At 39.0% G+C, this 23,147-nt stretch overlaps 1 protein-coding gene across 1 annotated transcript; it reads left to right on the forward strand.

The window, feature by feature from the left end:
* Positions 1–394: 394 nt before the first annotated feature.
* kifl (kinesin family-like) lies at positions 395–23,147 on the forward strand. Its single transcript, XM_080189684.1, has 9 exons — positions 395–405; positions 6,459–6,558; positions 7,976–8,168; positions 11,167–11,347; positions 13,112–13,322; positions 15,220–15,380; positions 16,929–17,131; positions 22,037–22,115; positions 23,015–23,147. Exons 2-9 carry the CDS (start codon positions 6,540–6,542, stop codon positions 23,060–23,062), a joined length of 1,095 nt encoding a protein of 364 aa, XP_080045810.1. The 5' UTR covers positions 395–405; positions 6,459–6,539; the 3' UTR covers positions 23,063–23,147.

Genomic DNA, 23,147 nt, shown 5'->3' on the forward strand with positions numbered 1-23,147 from the left:
TCTAGGTGTAAGGCATGGATGACATTTTTGCAGTAGATGAGCTGAGGCAGGGGCAGAGTTGGGCAACTTTACAGTGTAGCAATGGAACTAGATTACTGCTGGAGTGGGCCTCAGACTGTTGCTGGGCAACGGAATAGAGTTGGTGTCTAGGGAATGGAAGGTGTGACTTCTGTTTTCCTAATATTTAGTTGGGGGAGCTTTCTGCTCATTCAGTTCTAGATTCTCACTTCAGATCTAATGTTTGTTTGTAGTTACATTTTGCAACACAATTTTTCTACAATTTTGTTTACTGGGCTTAGAGGCTGAGGGACGAATTGGATCAAAGGACATCAGGTGAACAAAGCTCAGTGTCAGCAGGATGGGCAAGTGCTGCTAATAAACTGGAGAGGCTGCAGGTTGAGGTTGGTAAGCATACGCTCACTTGAGCATTTTGATAATATCTGTACTTCAATACTATAAATAAGACAGATTTCTTAGTGCTCATCTTATAATTATGGTTTTTGAAAACATAATATCCTTAAAAAAAGATATAAAATGTTGACAACTTTATATCCTTTAGTAAGTGTTCAAAATGAGGCTGGTTGTGAATAAGCTTTTAATTTGAATAGTTATTATCCATGGGATGGAGTGCAGGTTCATTACATGATGCATTATATGTTCTACCAAATATTTGTCATTCCCAAAGCCATAATATTAGAAACTTCATTTTGTGAAAACAGAACGATCTAATGAAGAGACACCTCTGATGTCTGATTGCTAAGGTGGGGCAGGGTCGCATGTTGTAGTTCATATTTTAGATACTCTTATTAGGTATTTTTGACGCAAACTTGACAAACCTAACACTAGAGTCCAAATTTTCATGGTCCCACTTTGGACCAAATGGAGAAGAGAACAGAACAAAATGGCTGCTGAGGTGCACCCTAAGGTCGCACCTTTGTTTCCATCCTCGGACATTTTTACAACTAGGCATACCCCAAACTCACCTGCTACTAATAAGAAGGCAACTAACAATATTGTGGATTCATTAAGAGTGCACATCTGCTTTTTTTTAAAATTTAATGGACCAGACTTTAACAGCTGTCAAGTTTTACACCAGCTGCATGGAGGTGTGAGTCATGGATTGGAGGCAGGAAGAGTTTAAAAGTTACGTAAAATGGTTCTGCCTCCTTTAGAGTCCACCATGAAATGTTGTAGCGTGTAGCTGTAGTCATATGCTTCTGGCCAGAATCCTATTGCGTAATCATTTTACAAGTGCCTGACTCTGTTTGCACAGCCGGTTTGAAGAGTTTGTTTACTTGAAGAGTTTTATGGGCTATCAACAGCTTCCAACAATTAGAATAGGGTTAGTGAGTTTATGAATTGGGTAATGGGTAAAGGGGTGAGATGCTAAGTATGAAATTGAGAGGGGGGCAGGTTTTATGTGTTTCAGAAGGCTCAACTATGTATAGATGAACTGCTGGTCACATTGGAAGAATAGGGCAGGGATTTTTTGGGAGCAACAGTGTCCCTTTTAACCTGTTCACTTTGGATTCCTGCACCTCCATTTCCACATTTTGTAGATAGGCTATTTCCAGGCCACTTGGGGCTTGAAAACCCAGAAAATTCAGTCCCCAGGCAGTCTCAATGCAGTGATGGGAACAAGATACGGGATTAGTCCCATCACCCGACTTCTACCTCTAACATGAAATTCTGGCCCTAGGGGTACATTTTACACCCCGCACATCAACATAATAGAAAAAGAGTATTTATTTCTGAAAAGATATAAAGGATATTTGAGAAGAAGGAAGTTATTTTGCAGAGCAACTTTAATTAAGCAAACGTAAATAGACAAAGTCCATGTGGTTTAGAGTTAACACACAGCTGTTTCATTATGATGTACCAGAAAAAGCTCGAGAGGCAGTAAACATATCGAGCTGGTATTCAAAAATGTTCCAAAGACATGAAAAACAAGTGAAGTTTTGACTATCAGTGGATAGTGTCCAATAATTGATCTATTTTCATATGATCTGGGATTCACAAATACCAAGGAGCAGATATCAGGTATATCACCTGAAAACAGCGAACTTGAACAAAATAAAGCAACAATGAGAGAAATTGATTGAACCAATAAAAAAGACAAATGCTGCAGATACTGGCAATCAGAAATAAAAACAATAAGTTCTGGAAAAATTCAATAGGTCAAGTTACATCTGTGAAGAGGAACAGTTAATAGGTCAAGTTTTCCCAAAACTAAGTTGTGTCATTTTTGGCATGAAAATGGATGTGATTCCAACAGTCACCATCAGTACAATCTGGACCTCAATTTTTAGGCACTTTCAAAAAACAATTCCCCACATGCAGTCCCCTGCACCTCAGGCTAAGCTGTCTGATTTGTCCGTCCTAGGAGTCATCGGAGCAGTTCTATCAAGGGGGCGCTGCATATAAACTATTCCACAGCAATTGCTCACAGTCCAGCCAGGGGGATGGCTTTGAAGAAGCTCCCCCTCTGTGAAGCGGAGGGGACCCCCAGCCATCTGCTTGACTCTTGTTTTGTAAATAAATACCCTGCCTGGGAGAAGGTGGCTGCCCTGGTGAGTGCCAACACATAATCTCCTCCATTCTGCCAGGGTAAAAACTTCTTGCCCTCTCTCACCACTCCCCCTTTCAGCCACCTGTCCCCATGCCACATGGACCCCATATGCTACCACCAGCAGGGCGCTAGCACCCGACCTCCCACGAGTTTCCTCATGTTGAAGCTATGCCATGAGTGTCTCGACGGCATAATCATACACAAACTTCAATCCCCAGATATCTTTTCAAAGTTTATCTTAGCCCGGGCACTTCGTCCTGCCCTGAGTCCCAGGGGGCAGCTTAAACATAAAGACCACCTGGCCAATCAGCTTGCCTACCAATCGTAAAAGCAGATGGGCAATGTAAAATTGTGTTCCATTTGCCCCTTCATAGACTACATTCTCTGCTTGATTGTCAGCGGGTATGCTTCTATCGCACCTGCTCCCCAAGTAAAATATTACATGAGTGCCCGATGACATTGGCACGCACACCCATGCCTTCTCTCAGGGAAGGGCACCTTATTGTCTTTGGTTAGGCTTGGACAGGATGCAGTATCTTTTCTATGGTTCTATGATGGTGCAATGGTTAGCACTGTTGCCACACTGTACCAGGGATCTGGGTTTGAATCCTGGCTTGGGTCATTATTTGTGCAGAGTCTGCCCATTCTCCATGTTTGTATGGGTTTTCCCTGCGTGCTCCAATTTCTTCCCACTGTTCAAAAGATATGCTGGTTAGGTACATTGGCCATACCAAATTTTTCCTCAGTTTACCCAAACAGGCGTGGAGTGTGACGACCAGGGGATTTGCACAGTAATTTCATTGCCGTGTTAATGTAAACCTACTCGTGACACTGATAAATAAACTTTAATTTTTAAACTTTATACTTCACATGCTTCTACGTTGGGCACGTGCCCACCTGAGCAACTTAAAATTATGGCCATAGAGCAAGATGGAAGCAAAAATTATGATCTTAAGTTTTTGAACTAAAAGTTGACTATAGAAGTTTGTTGAGTCCCAAGATGAAAGATAAGCTGCAATTCATCAAGCTTCCATCGAACTTAACTAGAACCATTGTAGCAAGCCATGGCCAGAAAGGGCAACATGGGTGTAAGTTGGAGAGTTAAAAAGACTAGAATTAGAAGCTTAGCGTCTGAATTCTGAATGGTGGTGTTCCACAAAGTGGTCAGCCAATTTGCTATTGTTCTTCCAAATATGGAGGAGATCACATTATGAGCAGTGAATAGACACTACTAAATTGAAAGAAGTGTGATAAATCATTGTTTCACCTGGAAAAAGTGTTTTGTCTATGGATGGCATAGTAATGTGCCAGCTTTAAGGAGGCGATCCTTTCAGGGCAGTGTGATCGGGCCTGTCCCTAAAGGGAGGCAGCACAGGAAGCTGTGCCAATTGGGAGTAAGGGCACGTATCCTGGGACAATTGGAGCCAGGGAAGTGAGTTAATGTATATTCTTGTTCTGTCAGACCCTTGTTTTGTAAATATAGTTAATAAATCAATTATTGCTTGAAGCCACCTTTGACTTTACACCAGACAGTGAGGAGGGAGGAAGTAAATGTACAGGTTTGGCATCTCCTACGGTCGCACTGAAATGTAGCGTAGGGAAAGGAGAGATTGTTAGGGGTGACTAAGGAAAGGGCTAGGTTATCATGGAGGGAATGATCACTTGGGAATACTGAAAGTAGAGGGCAAGGGAAGGTGTGTTTCATGGTGACATGACAGTGAAGCTGATGGAAATGGTGAATGATGATCCACTAAATACAGGGCTGGTGAGAGGGAAGGAGGATCCTATCATGGCACTGGGAGGGAGGACAAGAGTTGATAGCACGAATGTATGAAATAGGTTGGGCATGGTGGAGGACCTGTCAACCACACTGGGTGGGAAGTCTTGGTTATGGAAAAAGGAAGATGCATCATAAGCACTGTCGCATCATCAGGACAGGTGTAACAGAGACAGAGAAACTAGAGAATGAAGACTGGATGTGAAAAATTGTATTCAAGGTGGATGCCAGAGTCCATGGGTTTGTAGTGAACATTAGTAAATGGCATATCTCCAGTCAACACAGAAGTCAAGGAAGGGAAGAGTCTGAGATGAACAAGTGAAGGTGAGAGAGGTGGAAATTAGAAACAAAGCCAATGAAGTTTTCCAGTTCATGGCTGGAGCAAGAGGGTGCACCGATACAGTCATCAATGTAGCAGAAAAAGCAATGAGGGAGGCAGCATGGATGTTCCATATATCCCACTGAAAGGCAGGCACAAGTGGAATGCGTGCAGGTACCCTGAGCAAAACCTTTTATTTGGAGGAAGTGGATGCAGTTGAAGGAGATGTGATTCAGAGTGAGAACAAACTCAGCCAGCTGGAGGAGGGTGATGGTGGCTGGGGATTGGTTGAGCATCTGTTCAAGGAAGAAGCTGAGAGCCCCTAGAGCATCCTGGTGGGCGATGGAGGTGCAGAAAATCAGCAAACGGCTGGAAGGTGTTGTCAACACTGCTGTCAAATGGAACTTATTCAGCTTTCTGACCATTAGTTGGGTTCTGCCAGGATCACTTACCTCCTGATTTCATTACAGCCTCAGTTCAAACATGGACAAAAAAGCTGAATTCAAAAAATGAGGTCATCAGCACAGGATTTAACTGAGTGTGCTGACCCAGCAAAGCTGAAATCAGTGGGGATCAGGAGGAAAGTTCTCCACTGTTTGGAGCCAAACTTACCATAACTTTGTTTGTTTGAGGTAAATTAACCCCATGCCGAGGGATCAAGTAGGAGTTCAGCAGGGTAGTGTCCTAGGCCCAACCATCTTCAGCTGCTTCATCAATGATCTTCCCTTTATCATAATATCATAAATGTGGATGTTCACTCATGATTGTACAAGATTCCCAGTGTTCAGCACCATTGTGGTTCCTCAGATACTGAAGCTGTCCTTATTCAAATGTAGCAAGACCTGAACAACATTCAGGCTTGGGTTAATAAATGGCAAATAACATTCGTGTCACACAAATGCCAGGCAATGACCATCTTCAACATGAGAGAATCCAACCATCTCCCCTTGTCTTTCAATGGCATTACCATTGCTGAATGCTCCAACTTTCTGGGGGTTACCATTCACCAGAAACTCAACTGTACCAGCTTTATAAAGGCTATGGCTACAAGAGCAGGTCAGAGGCAGGGAACTCTGCAGAGTAACTCACCTCCTGATTCCCCAAAACCTGTCCACAAGGCACAAGACAGGAGTGTAATGGAATATTCTCCACTTGTCTGGATGACTGTAGCTCCAACAACATTCACAAGGCTTAACACCATCCAGGACAAAGCAGCCCACCTATTGGTACTCCATCTACCACCTTAAACATCCACTGTTGGTGCACAATGACAATAGTGTGTACCATCCATACGATGCTCTGCAGCAAACTCAACAAGTCTCAATGCCTTACCAACCCACTACCATTCCACCAAAAAGGAGAAGGGCAGCTGATGCATAGGAACACCACCATCTGCAAGTTCCGCTCTAAGCTACTCTGACTTGAAAATATATCCCTATTCCTTCACTGTCACTGGGTCAAAATCCTGGTACTCTTTCCCCAACAGCGCTTAAGGTGTACCTATAGCACATGGATTGCTGCAGTTCAAGAAGGCAGTTCATCACCACCTTCTCAAAGATAATTAGGGATATAAAACAAATGCTGGGTTAGCCAGTGGAGCTCACACCCCATGAAAGAATTTTTCAAAAGATATAAGGTTTTCCCAGCACCAATCAAGAAAATTGATCCCTTTGTTATCATCACCAGAAACTGAGATGAATGCGTAAAGATTTCTTTAAAACAAATACTTCTACTTTTATTAGGAGCATTGAAGACCCTTTTACCATCATGCAGTATTTTTTGTTCCTGTGCAGTTAGAACATCTGACATTGGAAAATAAGAATCTGGCAAAGAATTTTAACACCGAGAGAGCTCTAAGAAAGAAGTACTACAATATGGTGGAGGATTTGAAAGGTGTGTATAAATGTCATGTGTAGAATGCACAGTCATGTCAGACTTCATAACCCTCTCAGTTTGTTTGGAATTAACATTCCTTCCTGCAGAATAAAAAGGAAAAACATGTTAAAAAAAGTATTAGTTTAGCCTGACTTGGTCAAGTGCGCATGATTTATCGTCTTATTTCCTGAAGTATATATCCTGAATGAGGTACTGTTTAATGTGCGTATATAATGATCATCTATAATTTCTGTTACCAAACTTTATTACTTCATATATTTACATATTCATATGTCACAGCTGTTAATCAATCAGTGTCAGCGTCATTGCTTATCAGCAAAGTGGCTATTGGTACTTACATTGAGGGTTTCAGTCAACATCCAAACTGAGCAAAGACAGAATATAAAAAAAATTTAGATTTATATTTAAAAATACTTTTGAGTTTAAGAAGCAGTTATAAACATTTTGCTCTCCTAGCTTATGACATCTATGATCATTCATTAACCTTTGTACAAGGTACCTCTTATTTACTTTTAACTAATTTGTACTGTATATATATTTTTATGCCATTTATTCATTCATTGGTGACCAGAAAAGACTTTGATAATCATGACATAGTTTCATACTTTCCCTTCTTGTCCAGGATACCCTCATTCAATTAAAAAAATAATGAGCAAGATCACAGTGTAGAATGCCCACAATGTAAAGGCCTCTCAGAAATTTTCAGTTTTAATTCCTGATTTCTTCAGAAATCCAGGCGATAGTAAATTGTTTGCTTGTGGAGAAACCCATTCTGGAGCCTCAGGTGTGCCAATACTGGTGTTATCCAACCTGTGGACTTCTGACTAAATCAATTATTTCCAACACAGCAGGTCACACCTCTTACTCTGTCATAGTTACGTCAGTACAGAGGGTTAGCAAGTTTTTGAGTCTGTTATTTCCTCCTTCCTCAGTAGCAGTTGTCCTTATACTTGAATCATTTAAGTCCAAAGCTATAAATCTTATACAAGCCTGTTGTTTACAATCTCAGCTTCAATTGATGTTGCCCAGTCTGTTTCAAATATCTGCTGCATTGTGTGGGAAATTCTTTAAACATATTTATCTAAATCATTCGAGTAATAGATCACTGATGCTGTTCCACCGAGGTCTAGAACACACAACACAGCTCTCTGACTTAAAGGTATCTGAATTCTCCTCTAAAAAAAACTTTGCAGCATTATTTAATTATCTGGACAGCTGCAGTGCCAACAGGTATTACAGGTCCTATAATAAATGTACAGAGATCATTACAGATGATTATTTTGATGACCTTCATCTGAAAAATGTAGTAAGTAACTATATGCAGGAAAAGGATTTCCATTGGAGTTGCAAAAACTTTGTACCTAACGTCACCACAGCGAATTGTGCTAACACCTATCATCTTTGTATTATATAGGAAAAGTCCGTGTTTTCTGTCGTATACGGCCTTTGAGTAAATTAGAGCTAGCTCACGAAAGTCGGCATGTTGTCCATTCTCCTGACGAATATACAGTTACCATCAAAAGTAGTCGTGGTGTGAAAGAGTTCCAATTTGATCAAGTTTTCAACTGTTCCACATCACAGGAAGAAATCTTCAAAGACACAAACAGGTTGGTTTTAATGATTATCAATTAGCCAGAATCGCAGGGAGCAGTTAGTGCCTAGTGTCAAACATAACATTTCTAAACCTTTGGTTTTGCCTCAGATTAAAAGTAATTTTATTGTTATCAATGATTTCAATTAATAACTCCATGATGTCTTAGTTTTCCCAGTGTAGATCTGAGGAATTACAGTGTCGCCTTCTGATACTGTTAGAAAATATCATCACACAAAGGTCACAGACATTTACTTTCTGAATGTTTGTTAAATTAAGAGACCATCTTGTCATTTTTGCATATAATTCAATTCAAACTACAGAAGTATTGGATTAATGCATTCTTTAACCTATAATATCAAATCATAGCCAAAATGTTTTCAATAAGCCATCAATATTTAGTCTTACCATACAAATAACCTGCTAGGTATTTGAGAATTAGACCGTTGTTTAAGATGCTCTCTTTGAGAGATAATAGCAAGCAGAATGGAGCAATATAGTCTTTCACTAGTTTATCTACTGAAGTATTAACTATGGTGCATTGATGAAGCAAAATAGAGGAAGATTATCATGCGATCCTGTCTTAGTCTCATTTCTGATTTGAGCAGAGCACACACACAACTTTGCTGCCTTAAAGCTTTACACATATGTATAACTGTTTCATGTCTACGCTTACATGAACCCACAGCGTGTTTACCCAATCTCTTATGAGCGATTGGCGTATATATTATTATAATAACACAACATAGCTAAGTTCAGCAAAATACAAGTCAGCTAAAAGATTTCTGGCACTTGCAGCACCTATGAGAATTTCCATATTGGTTGAGAAATTCAGCTTAACTTACAGCTGAGCAAATCCTATTTGCATTAAGTAGGTCTTTCTCTTCATCCTAGCTATGACTCTAACACTACATTCTGCACTCTCTTGTTTCCTTCTCTATGAATGGTTTGCTTTGTCTGTATAGCATGCAAGAAACAATACTTTTCACTGTATGTCATTACATGTGACAATAATAAATCAAATCAAAAAGAATTTGAGGCAGCAACCTGGGAGAATGTTACAATGGGGTCCATGGAGGTCTGTTTTGGGGTTATTTTGTTCAATGTCTTCATAATTGATCTGGAGCTAGGAGTCACAAGTGCAGTGGTAACATTTATAACTATAATGAATGTGCTAGGCTGCAAAGCTGAACAGGATAAGTTGCAGGAAGATTTGAATAGACTTGGGGTACAGCCAGATCTCAGATGACAATCATGCAGAGGTGCTTCAGTTGGAGACAAAAAATACAGGAAGAGAGTATTACTTACATAGAAATAAATTAATGTGGATGGAAAAAGAAAAAGATCTGAAGATTCTAAATGGTAATCAATTGAAGATATTACAATAATGTTTGGTAGCAGTGAATAAAGAAGGCCAAATTTTGAGATGTATAAAAGCTCAATTTTGAAAAACTAAGTTAAATCTGCTTCTTCATAAATCATTGATAGACTACGAATTTAGAAAATTGTACACAGCTCTGGTCTCCATAGTACAAAAAGGATATCACAACAGTTTCAGAGGATACAAAAGAGAACAAGCAGAATGATTGAGGAAAAAAAGAATGGATTATGGCAAGTGATTACATAAGTCATTTTTTTTCCTGGGAAAGGGATGGTTGGGAAATGATATGATTGCTGTTTTTAGCATTCCAATGTAGTCCATGATAAACTATCTCATCTTTTCAAGAACAGCAGAATCAGGGAATACAAACTTTTCCTAACAGATTATAAATTTAAAACTAATCCTGGGCAGAATTTTCCCAGGCTGTTGGAGATGGGTTCAGGAGTGGACAGAGTGAGGAAGTCCCAGAAAATAATGATGTGATTTTACCCTCTGCTAGCATTCCTCGGGATGAGGTTGAAGGCAAGCTGGGACCAAAGTTGGGCCGGGAACCCCTTGGATTTGTCTAGTAAATAATTAAGAAGTGTTGAAGTCATTAAAGAGACAATTATGAACTAATTAAATGATCAATTCTGATCTTTCCAACTGTGAAACATGCCATCCAACCTGTCAACAAATGGTTAGTATCTCCGAGGTGAGAACACCGTGGGAAGTGTTTCTTCAGTGAAACTGAAAAGTTTTTTTTGACCAGTTGGTCTGAAGAACCCCAATCATGGATATTGAGTGATTGTTGTTTAAAGTTCAGAGAATGCTTTCGCTGCATGACAGATGATCTTCAACCTGTCAGAAGGTGCAGCCCCTGTCTAACATTTCACTCCCTTTCAGCTGCACATCCAAGCTGCCAGCCTTCACCACAGCATAGCAATAACTTATACAGCTCCACCTTCCATCTCTGCAGAGGGGTAAGAGCAGAAATCACATTAGTAACAACAGCATCTTACAAAGCACTCATTTTTTGAACTTACATGTACTAACTAATTTCAGCATATCATCAATGTGTACTGTTAATGTGGTAGAAGAAATGGCTTTGTGCAAATGCTTGCTGCCATGGGAGTTATGGCTGTCAGTCCAAGATAGTATGTTGTGCTCCATGACTGCTTGCAACTCCTACTGGTCTACTCCCTCTTAGTCACAATGTTTTGCCATGACAGTGTGTAGGTGTGAGGGACCTGATCAAAGGTCAACTGTGTGGCTGCATCTAGATAGATGAGTAGCGCAAAGACAAGTGGATGATGACCATGGTACTATTCATCATTTGTCCACTGAGACATACTAGCTAACTACTTACAAGAATTGTCCCAGGGATGAGAAAGTTCAATTATGAGGATAAATTGGAGAGCTGCTGATCTTAATTTGGTTTGCTGAGTAAATGAAGTTTTAACATTCTCTTTAGGATATAGCAGCAAGTCATCACACAAAGAATCAGATAGCACAAACATTTTCCTTATGCATTGGACTAAAATAGGACTGTGCTGTACCATTTAAAATGTAGTTTTCTCAGTAAAATGTCAGTCCTTTATTCCAAATGGTTTATAACAACTAAATCAATAATTAATGTATTTCATACTAACAGGCTAATCCAATCAGCTATCGACGGCTACAATGTGTGTATCTTTGCATATGGCCAGACGGGCTCTGGAAAAACATTCACAATGATTGGAGAAAAGGCACCTACAAGTCTAGGAATAATTCCCAGAGCATTCAAGAGAATATTTCAAATTACTGATGAAAACCAATCAAAATTTACATTTAAGGTGCGATGGTAAAACAATCTAGAATTATAATTAAAAAATATTAATTCAATTTGTTCACAACCCTGGAATGTTTTATTATTCATCTGAAATTTCAAATATACCATGGTGACAACTGTGGAGTAGTCAGATCTTGTATATATAAGGTTCTGATGCTCAGTATTAAAAAGCTGGAGATGTCTTTGGACTGAATGGCAACTCCGGGGCCAGCTGATTCATGGCCTTGGGGCTGAAATAAAAACAGAAGATTCTGAAAATACTGAGCACCTCTGGCAGCATCTGTGTTAAGAAAATGCCTATAGTTTGTTAAAGTTTCTTACTTCTCCTTGCCTCTTTGCCACTGATGTGCTTTATATTATCCCAGCAATCATACACTATCTAAACACAAACTGATTCATAATCTTTATGAATCATAGAATCCCTACAGTGCAGAAGGAGACCATTCAGCCCATTGAGTCTACACAAACCACAATCCCACTCAGGCCCTATCCCTGTAATCCCATGTATTTACTCTTGCTAAACTCACTGACACTAAGGGGCAATTGAGCATCGCCAATCCACCTAACCTGCACATCTTTGGACTGTGGGAGGAAACTGGAGCACCCAGAGGGAACCCAGGCTGACGCAGGGAGAACTTGCAAACTCCATACAGACAATGACCTGAGGCTGGAATTGAACCTGAGTCCCTGGTGCTGTGAGGCAGCAGTGCTAACTACTGTGCCATCCCATCAATGTAAAGATCCCAGTCAAAGCTCTTTATCAACTGTTAACTATGCAACCTAACTATTTTTGTTATTTTGTTTTGCCAAGGTAAGGGTCAGTGGAAATGTGATGTCAACACGAGTCCTGTCAATAACAGGCTGCACTTTGATAAACCAGTGAGATGGTACATGCTTGTTGTGACCGTATCGGCATTTAGAGCACTTGACATTTTACCTTGAAGTTCTTTGTAGCAAAAATGAGAATTGCGCAAAAGGTTAGTTAAAGAAGTACAAAAATTGGAAGCTCATTTTTGTATGAAAAACCTGGCGGTACAAGAAAAAACATTCTAATACAGAAAAAAAACAACAGCTTTATAAACTCCAGCTAAACAGATTTAACCTGCTGTCACACGCTGCTTTCACAGGTGCATGGAGTCTTACCCTACTTGCGATAGACTTCCTCAGCAATATTAGTGGTGTTAATTCACCTACTGAATGTTCGCAGCATTTTTTATTTTTGTTTCAGATGTCCAGCATCTGCAGTTTGTTGCTTTTTTGCTTAATCAGCATGAAAATAAACGCTAAGCCCAACTTTCCTCCTAGAATTTACTATCCACAATAGTGCACAAGTTAAAATAGGCTGGTGAGCAATAACATAAAATAGCACACAAAATAATTTGAGGTGACTTAATTTCAAACAATAGAGTCCATTTTTTTGGTTAAACTCCAGTGGGTCTTCAAGCAGGACTTATGATCAAAATATTGTAGAAAGATTTCTTTTCAGATTTTCCCAGCATACTGTTTGGTGTGGAGCCTGATTATTGAGGCAATTTTGAAATATTGTCAATTTGTGGAAACAAAAAATTATTGAAACAGATAGAGTTATAAAGATTTACAATATGTATGCATCAGTTATTTCTCTAATGGTACAGATATCTCCTACGGCTAGCCTGGAGTCTTCAGTCTTTTATCAGTCAATTATCTTGTTCTGAAATGGAGTCACAATCATCTCAGTACATTATTTTAGCAATTTTGACTGGTTCTTATATTATCTTATTTAATCCAGGTCTCAGCTTACATGCTGGAGTTGTATAATGATCAACTTTTGGACCTTTTTGTCAATCCTTGTGAAGGTTCCACCACAAAGCTTGAAATCAGGAAGGACAAAAAAGGATTTGTATACATCCAAGGAGCAGAAATAAAAGAGGTTACCAGTTCTGAAATGCTCTGCACATTGTTTGAGCAGGGCTGCAAAAATCGTCACACAGTAGCCACAAGTAAGAATACCACGTGCTGTTTGAAAGCAACTTATTTAGCAAATAAGGCAATTTTTTATTTATATACTTCTCTTAGTATGATATACAATGTGATTTTAATACAAAAGTTTCAATGCGTCTTATTTATTTCATTATATTATCTCTGCTTAACATCTATTTGCTAATTATATATTGTATTTATATTGAACGGGGTGGGAAGAGGGAAGAAAATTTCACCATGTTGAAGGTTAATAATAAATCTGTCATAAATCTAAAATATGCATTGCATTAAATCCATTACATAATGGAATTTGGATAGCAATATCCCAGATAGTTCTAAATGCTGTAGCATTACTTGTGAGGATGAAAATCACAGAGAATGTATTATAACTTAATTCCATTTTGTCCCCAATATTTTGGTCATTAGCCCACTTTACTGTGATTTTTGTTTTCACATTTAGCAAAAAAGACTTGCAAAATTCTAATCCTCGCCTCCTGTTGTTAAAAAGATCTTTTAAGTTTATTCCAGAAAAACTAATTTCATTCTTTACTACAGGAAGTAAGGTGGCAGCAACTAATGTGAAGGAGAAATTTTGATTGACTATTACTTAGTAAGATGCCCCAGACTAGATTTAGAAATTGCACTTCAGCCATTACATTTTTACATTTTTGGATAATCCAAAATTTCCTCTGGCATTCTCCCAACCATTTGCAGTAGGTTTGGCAGAGATTTTTTCGGCAACTCCAGTTAGATGCTTGAACAAGTTTTTTTGCTGAATTCCCTCTGAAGGTTCAGCACCCAGTCAATTTTCCTGGTTTGGGTTTCATTCAGCAGAGCTAGTTCCCATTAGTATCTCTGCCACTAAAGAGAAGTCAGGAGTGGCCAAGCCACAAAATTCAATAGGAATCCCCTTATTACTTCAGAAAGAGAAGACATCTTTAGGGCAACAAGCAGTGCTAGCGAATTTTTTTTTTAAACGCAACATCAAAACTGGAGAGGAAATGGGAATGATGTGTTAGCATCCTGTTTCACAGTCTCTCTGATTTTCATTTCCATGTTCTGAATGAGAGGGAGTAGTCGGGGGCTGGGAAGTTGTCAAAACAGTGGGATACAAAGTTCAAAATACACAACTATAGGCACTTGTTGGATTATGGGAGTACAATATAAATTAGTAGCTTCTTATAAAAGGACAAAGCTAGAAATTTCCAGTTTGGTCTTGTGCACAAGAGCACATCCCTCTTTTGGTCTTGCCTTGCCCTTCTTCCAAATTCTACAAATAAGGCCATTTAATTAGTAGGACAGGCAATACCAGTGCTGTTAAAGCACCAGCTCATTGAGCCAATATGATTTTAAAGTGACGTTCAGTCACGGGTAGAATGATCCTGACTGTCTGCCTCCTAACATTATGATACCACAACAAGGGGAAGTGCCAGCAGAAGAAGCAGTCCCCTTTCAGGAACCCCAATCAATATTTGTCTCAGAGCCAGAAAGCAACAGAAATTTGGCATGAATGGATTCTGCTCCAAATTCCTACTCCTCCACTCTCACTGCACCAGTTTTCTATCTCTTATGTCAATCATACAATCACAGAATCCCTACAGTGCAGAAAGAGGCCATTCGGCCTATCAAATCTGCACCAACCACAATCCCTCCGAGGCTTTATTCCCATAACCCCACATAGTTACCCTGCTAATTCCTCTGACACTAGGATCAATTTACCATGGTCAATTAAACCAACCTACACATTTTTGGACTGTGGGTGGAAACCAGTGCACCCAGAGGAAACCCACACAGACACGGTTATAAAAATAACATTCCTAGATATGACAAATAGTCCAAAACTAGTTATTGAGAATTCTGCTGGCAAATGAAATGTATTTTATGTCAGTTCACTCGTTCAAAGCTATATTTTTTCAGAAATGAATACTGAGAGTTCACGTTCCCACCTGATTGTTGGAGTGACAATAAAAAGCACCAATCTCACTAATGGAACTGTAACTTATGGAAAGCTCAATATGGTCGATTTAGCAGGAAGTGAGAGAGCATCAAAAACTGGAGCAGAGGATGAACAATTGAAGGTCGTTCTTCTCCACACTTTCATTAGTTTTCTCACTTTTAAATTGATATTTCTTCCAAATTGGTACATAATAACTGGAGCATATTCTTGGTAGCCTATAGAATACCTGAATTCTTGTCCTGTTTCTTTATCTAATCCATTATGGATCATTAAACATGATCATGTGATTCATGCAGTCATAAAATATTCAGATGTTCTAGCACAGACAATGTGAGCTGGATATCAGTGAATTTCTATGATTTTGTGATTAATTTTCCAACTTAGAAAGCCTCATCCTTCAAAAATATACATTGGAATTTGGGGAATGCACTTTGCCTGATTTGTCATCAGTTTTAATGTTAGGGTCCTCTTAAATTTTCAATGTGTACAGTACATGTTTGGCATGCTAATGTATGGTACTGCAGTCCGTTAACTTGGAACTTAGCTGAGTTCATGGCACTCTCATCTCTGAATCAGAAAGTCATGGAATTAGATTCTTCCCACAAATTATCTACAAGTTCTAAATTCACTTTGTAGTGGAGAGGGTGTGTTGCATTGTTGAAGGTGCCATTCTTTACGTGAGACATAAATCATTATTGCTTGTGTCTTTCATACAGAGGTTAAAGCTTTCATGATATTATGTGAAAAAGAATCAAGAAATTTTCCCAAAGCCCTAGCCAACTTTCCTCCCTCAGCCACTCCAAAAAATACATCAGCTGGTCATGTATGACATTGTTCTTTAATGGGGTTTTATGACTGTTATCATTGCGTCCCAAAAGTAACAAAGCATCTTGATACATTACTGGGAGGTACAATAACATATCATAAGGTAATAATAAGGAAAAGCCCAACTTGGAACAATGCAGCTCAAGGCAACTCCAACTGAAGTTATTTCTTGCTGAAAGCTGCTAATAATGTACACTACGAGTCACTTCAAAATTTGTGATCGCAAAATAAAAGTACAAAAATAAAAAAGAGACAAAATATTTTCAACTGACAATCTTCTGGAGCTCAAGTTCAAGATGTTTTAAAATGGTGGAGTTAGTGAGTAAGAAAAAAGAGATTGGCCCTGATTTGGAGTGAAGCAAGAGAACTCTGCTAACACAGATCGAGTGATTGGTGTTACAGAAATTTCCCTTTTCCTGATAGCCAGCGGGTAGGCAGTCAATCAGATTGATGTATTCACACATACAGCAAATTAGGAAGTTGAGAGCATTTATAATATTGCACTTCTAATTTATCAAATAGCAAAAATAAATGATTAGAAAGCTAAAATAATGATAAACTTTTAAAAGCTATTTTTGTATATAGATTGTTTAATTACTATTGCGGAGATATTTGATATTCCACAATTATAAAGTTAGTTTTGTAGGCTCACTGAGAATGTTTGAAAGTTATTATGGCATTAAAACCTAGTTACACTTAACTCAACAAAGTGTAACTTTTACACGAGTTTATACAACATGACTAAGGGTGGAAGTTCTTGTCATTCCCATGATTGCAGACAATATTGTACAGGAATTGTTAATTGAATGTTTGCCTGTGTACCTTTATCTTTTGAAAATCACAGGAAGCCAATTCAATCAACAAATCTTTGAGTTCATTGGGTGATGTTATCTCCGCCCTCTCAGCAGAACAGTCTTTCATCCCATACCGTAACAACAAACTCACACTGTTGATGCAGGACTCACTGGGTGGGAATACAAAGACACTCATGTTTGTGAACATTTCCCCAGCGGATTGCAATACTGAGGAAAGCATCAGCTCATTGACGTAAGTATTCAACCTAAAAAAAACTGTAGTGCAAAGTATACAAAGTGTGTTGTTATCCTTTAAGACTTGGACAAATAAAAATCTATCTACCATTCCAAACTGAGGCTCATGATACAATAGTACCCTCAGATCCTAAGGCATACATCACGTGCAATAGTACTTCAGCCTGGGTGGTGGTATGCTACTCTAGCAAATAAACAAGGATCAAAATTCTGATGTATGTGATATTCAATGTTTAACTGGATATTTACTTGACTTGTACTTGACCATTAGTGTCACATACACATTGGAGTAAATCAGATTTATGCAGAGTGCTTTTAAGCAGCACCAGTGAAGCTTGATTTCTCATGTTTTCATACAGGCATTCAGCCAATAAGCAGAGTGGGTAGTTGTAGTTGCATGGTTTACTCATTCAGCTGTCTGAACAAATTTCATGTTGCCCATTCACTTACATAAGCATGTGCCTCATTTTTGAAAACATTCAAATGACGAAGTCCATCAATTTTTTTATTGGATTCAGTATGTGGGGGTGCACTTTTCATTAAAAACTAATTTTACCACTATAGGTGGTATAGTGCCAGATATTTTTCATGTTAAAGTTGTAACTTTTTTTATTCTTTCATTGGATGTGGATGTCACTGGCTGCAGTTGCTCCTATTACTAGTTGCCCTTGAATGAAGTCATTTACTAAATGTTTCAGAAGGCAGTTGAGAATCAATCATTGTGGGTCTTGAGTCATATGTAGATAAGTTTGGGAGATTTATTTCCTTAATGTGTTTTAATAACAATCAGTGATAGCTTCATTCCTGATACTAACTTTATATTCCAGATTTTATTAACTGAAAACAAATTCCTTTATGGGATGGGATTTGAACCTATGTCCCGGTGCATTAGCCTGGGCTTCTGGATGGCTAGTCCAGCGAAATTACCACTATATTGTTGTCTCCCCAGAATGCACACAGTAAACGTTGTATTAGTGAAGATAAATCACTCTGTGATTGTGAAATTTAATCACCAATTTACAAGACTCAAAAATGTTTTTTGATATTTTTGTTTTATCCATACACCATTTTCCCCAGAAATTTAAATTTGTATGTTTATAATAGCACTTTAAACAAAATAAAGACCAATTTAAAATCTTCCCTTTCTCAGTAGCATGATTTTCTTTATCAACTAAATGCCCTTCTGTGTGTTTCAATCTCTTAATTAAAGGATTTAATTGAAAAACTCAGCCTCTCCCAAAAGTTTACAGAGTAGCAAGGCAAAGCAAAGGAATGCTAAATAGTTACTGATTTGAGAGTAAGCTAAAAGAGTTGAAGCAAACATCATCCTGCTCTCACCGAGCTCTGTCATTCTCTATGTCACAGTAAAAAGTCTCACAACAGTTTGGTTGGACTTTAACCTGGTGTTGTGAGACTTTTTACTGTGTTTACCCCAGTCCAACACCGGCATCTCCACATCATTCTCTATGTCACACAATGATAAATTCAAAACTCGTATTTGTTTTTAAATGTCCTTATGACCATGCCCTACCCCATCTTACCTTACTTGTTGTCTTCTACCTTTGTTTCTGCAGACACCCTCTGCTTATTTAATATCAGATTTCATCCATTCCCCAGTTCTGTCATTGGTAGCCACACTTCCATCCAATTTACTTGGTCCACTTCCTTCTGTTTTGCTGTTCCTTTTCCTTCATTCAGAACCCTCCTTTTCCACAATGTTATCACCTTCCCATCCTGACCTTTCCAGTCTTTTTCATTTTTCCATCCTAGAGTGTCCAATGTATTTGATTCCCTCTTGGGTCCTGTCTTTCTACATCCAAAAGATGCTTTTTTTAAGTGAGGTACATTAACAAAACATCTGCAATGCAACCACAATTAACACGCTGCCCTCTCTCCCACCACAGGATGGCGAAAGAGATAGAAACCTGACTTGTATATTCTCTATGTACCTGTTTTTTTGTATTGTAATAAACAGACGGCACTAACTTTAATTGTTTCACAAACCTGGGAATAAGATTCCTAATTAATTTAAAGTCTGCTCATCTGAACAGCAGGGCATGCAAATTGATAATATCCTCGAAGCCCACACTAATATTCTAAAGTGCTTCAAGGATGAACCCAAATTTAAATAGTCTGTAGATGTATTGGATATAATCATATTAATGTAATTGGGGTTCAGTTTTGAACATACCAAACAAGTGTTATCATACCTTGTTCTTAACAAGAGAATTGATGTTTCCAGTGTTTTTAGAAAGTTCTTACACATGAGCATATAAGAGCAGGATTAAGTCACATGGTCCCTTGAGCCCACTCCTCCAATCAGTAAGATCATGGCTGACCTGATTATAACTTCAACCTCATTTTTTTGTCTATCCCCAATAACCATCCACTTATTAGCAATAGGCAGCATGATTTTATGAAAGGGAGGCCATGTCTCACAAACATGATTGAATTCTTTGAGAAAGTTACAAGAAAAATTGACCAGGACAGGGCAGTATATGTTGTATACATTGGACTTTAGTTAAGCCTTCAATAAGGATCAAGGCATGCTGGTTAGATGTAGTGGCCATGCTAAATTCTCCCTCAGTGTACCCAAACAGGCACCAGAGTGTGGCAACTAGGAGATTTTCATAGTAACTTCATTGCAGTGTTAATGTAAGCCTACTTGTGATACTAATAAATAAACTTTAAAAACTTAAAAGGTTCCTCATAGCAGGCTGATACAGAAGATGAAGTCATATGGGATCTGAGAAGAGCTGGTGAGATGGATACAAAACTAGCTTGGGCATAGAAAGCAGATAGTAGCAGTGGAAGGGTGCTTTTCTAATTGGAGGTCTGTGATAAGCGGTGTTCCACAAGGATCAGTGCTGGGGCTTCTGTTTGTAATATATATAAATGATTTGGAGGAAAATGTAGGTGGTCTGATTAGTAAATTTGCAGTTGATACAAAAATTGGGGTAGAATCAGATGGTGAAGAGGATTGTCAAAGGGTACAGCAGAATGTATATTGGCTGGAGACCTGGGTCAAAAGATGGCAGATGGAATATAGCCTGGACAAATGAGGTGATGCAATTTGGAAGGTTTACCTCAGAAGGAAAGTACACAGTAAATGATAGAATCCTTAGAAATATTGGCATACAGAGGGATCTAGGCATGTATATCCACAGTTCCTTGAAGGTGGCAACTCAGGTGACAAGGTGGTCAAGAAGGCATATGACATCGGTCACGGCGTTAAGTATAGGAATTGGAAAATTATGTTGCAACTATATCAGACTTTCGTTGGATTGTATTTTGGACTATTGTGTACAATTCTGGTTGCCACACTACCAGAAGGATGTTGCTGCATTGGAAAGGGTGCAGAAGAGATTTACCAGGATATTGCCTGGTTTGGAGATTATGGACTATGAAGAAAGATTGAACAAACTTGGATTATTTTCACTGGAGTGTTGGAGGATGAGGGGAGACCTGACAGAGGTTTACAAGATTATGACGGGCTTGGGTAGAGTAGATAGTCAGTGTTTTTTCCAGGCTCGAAGAGCCAATTACTCAGGTGCATAGGTTGAAAGTGAGAGAGGGAAAGTTTAAAAGAGATGTAAGGACAGGATTTCCACACGGAGGATGGTGAATGCCTTGAATGCGCTGGTGGAGGAGATGGTGGAAATAGATTCTATAACAACATTCAAGAGGTATCTGGATAAATACATGAATAGACAGGGAATAGTGGGATGTGGACCATGTAGAGGCAAGAAGATACTAGATTAGAGAGGCACCTGTGTTGGCCTGTTCCTGTGCTGTACTGTTCTTTGTTCTTAGATTCTTGACTAACAAGGGAACAATCTAGATCTGCCTTAAAAAAAATTCAAAGACTGCTACCACTGCCTTTTCAGGAAAAGTTCCAGAAACTCTCAACCCTCCTAGAGAAAAGTATTCTTCTCATCTCCACTTTCAGTGAGCAACTCTTTACTTTTAAACACAAATTCTAGATTCTCCCACAGGAGGAAACACCCTCTCCACATCCATTCTGTCAATATCCCTCAGGATCTTAAAGGTTCCAATCAAGTTGCTTCTAACTCTTCGAGACTCTATTTACTTTTGTAACTTTTCCCATATTTAATTTCCTATGCCAGACATCATTCCTGACAGACACACTGCTTCCCTGCTTCACTAGTGATCACTAGGGGGTGTAGGTTGAATGTGAGAGGGGGAAAGTTTAAAAGAGATATACGGGGCAAGTTTTTCACACACAGGATGGTGAATGTCTGGAATGCACTATCGGTGGAGGTAGTGGAAGCAGATTATATAACAACGTTCAAGAGGCATCTGGATCACATTTTCTTGCTTCTACATGGTTCATATCCAATTGCTAGAATCATATCTGATTACTAGAAGATGTATTTAATGTACTAATTCTCAGCACATGGGCAAAGCCAGCAATACTTGACACATTCCTAATTATCTATGAGAAGTTGGTGGTGAGCTGCCTTTTTGAAGCACTGTTGTTCTGAAACAATTGAATGTCTCACTAGGCGAGTTCAGAGGGAAAGCAACCACATTGCTATGGATCTACAGACACGGAGACCAGACTGAGTGAGGACAGCAGATTCCCCTCCCTAAAAGACATGAGTGAAGCACTTGAGTCCCTGAAGAAGTTCATAGGAATTCATTATTTTTTCTTCCCTGTGAAGATGTCCATGGGCTCTGCTCTATTTTGCACTGGCTGACATCAGCACAGTTAACTTAGGAACTCACAGAAATTCTTCATGCAACATGCTGAGCCCACTATACTGCGCCATTCAGTCGCCTGGGAGGAATTGTTGTTTGCAAATTTTTATTATTCTTCATTTGAAAATGTAGGATAAAAAGTTGCTCACATTTAAACAATATACTTATTTCATCTCAACAGTTACGCATCTCGTGTTAAGTTGATAACAAATAATGCACAGAAGAACTCCGAGACCAAAGAGATAGCTCGACTGAAACAGGTAATGAGACCTTTTTAAGAACATTGAGAAAGGCAGTCAGTAATTTTAAATCCCCAAAAACAGAGAGGTTTGAGTTAGATACAAAGTTAAAATGTAAGAAATCACAAAATTGGACACAATCTGCCTCAACCCTTCCATTTCTGTTTTAATGGAGATGTAACAAGGAGTGGGCAACTAACTAATTTCCAACATACAATTCACTGACTTAAGTATTTTAATGACCTGCATGCCCAGGATTTTATCTGTGTTTCTGGCGTAATGCTGCCTATCTCTGTTTCGTGAGCCTTAGGAAACTTGTTCTGCACTAACTGTGTAAGTGTTTTTTCAACATTCTTTTTCAACCAGAATGAGCAGGAGAGCTTTCCCTAACTCAAGCTATCCAACAAATCCAGTGATTGAGATGTCCCTAAACAGCAGTCACTGACCTTCCCTATCATCACTGACCATCCCCCAGGACCATCCCCCAGGCCATCCCCCCACCATCACTGACCATCCCCACAAGGTCACTGACCAATTTACTGCAAAGATGTTTAAGAGTCATTGGATTGTTAATTGGCAGAAGGCAGGTCTTCTGTCCCCATCAATCAATCTGCTGTCAGTCTCTGGTCCCAGCAGCACCATAGGTGGTTTATGCTAGGACTACAGCCGATCCTGAGAAAGGTGATACTTCGCAGACTTCATGGTGAGTCTGGGGTTTCACAGGGACCAGGTGGCGGGCACCGGCAAGGATAGGACATGGCAGGGAGGACTTCGATGGCCAGTAAAGCCAATAATCTCCCCTTCTACACCGCTGTATAATTAGTTAGACTCAGGATTCATATCCCAATCTGTCACAGTCACAATACGTTTTAAAGCTGTGTATTAAAATAAATGAATACACTGTTTGCTTTCTTTTCTAGATTATTGCAAAATTGAAATCAGGGGAATCTGTAGAAGAAGGATACTGAACGGTGCTCCAGTTTTGACACAAAACAAATTGGTGAATAGAAGCGAATCTAATGAAATAAACCAATTTTGATTACCTTGACGTAC

Source organism: Carcharhinus amblyrhynchos, chromosome 5 (genome assembly GCF_965287045.1).
Source record: "Carcharhinus amblyrhynchos chromosome 5, sCarAmb.v2.hapA, whole genome shotgun sequence".
NCBI classification, from domain to species: domain Eukaryota; kingdom Metazoa; phylum Chordata; class Chondrichthyes; order Carcharhiniformes; family Carcharhinidae; genus Carcharhinus; species Carcharhinus amblyrhynchos.

Bases quoted from the DNA above. Each gene is read 5' to 3' on its own strand.
- kifl (XM_080189684.1), top strand. The intron at 11,348-13,111 runs GTGCGATGGTAA...TATTTAATCCAG, and splicing joins AATCAAAATTTACATTTAAG to GTCTCAGCTTACATGCTGGA. The intron at 13,323-15,219 runs GTAAGAATACCA...ATATTTTTTCAG, and splicing joins TCGTCACACAGTAGCCACAA to AAATGAATACTGAGAGTTCA.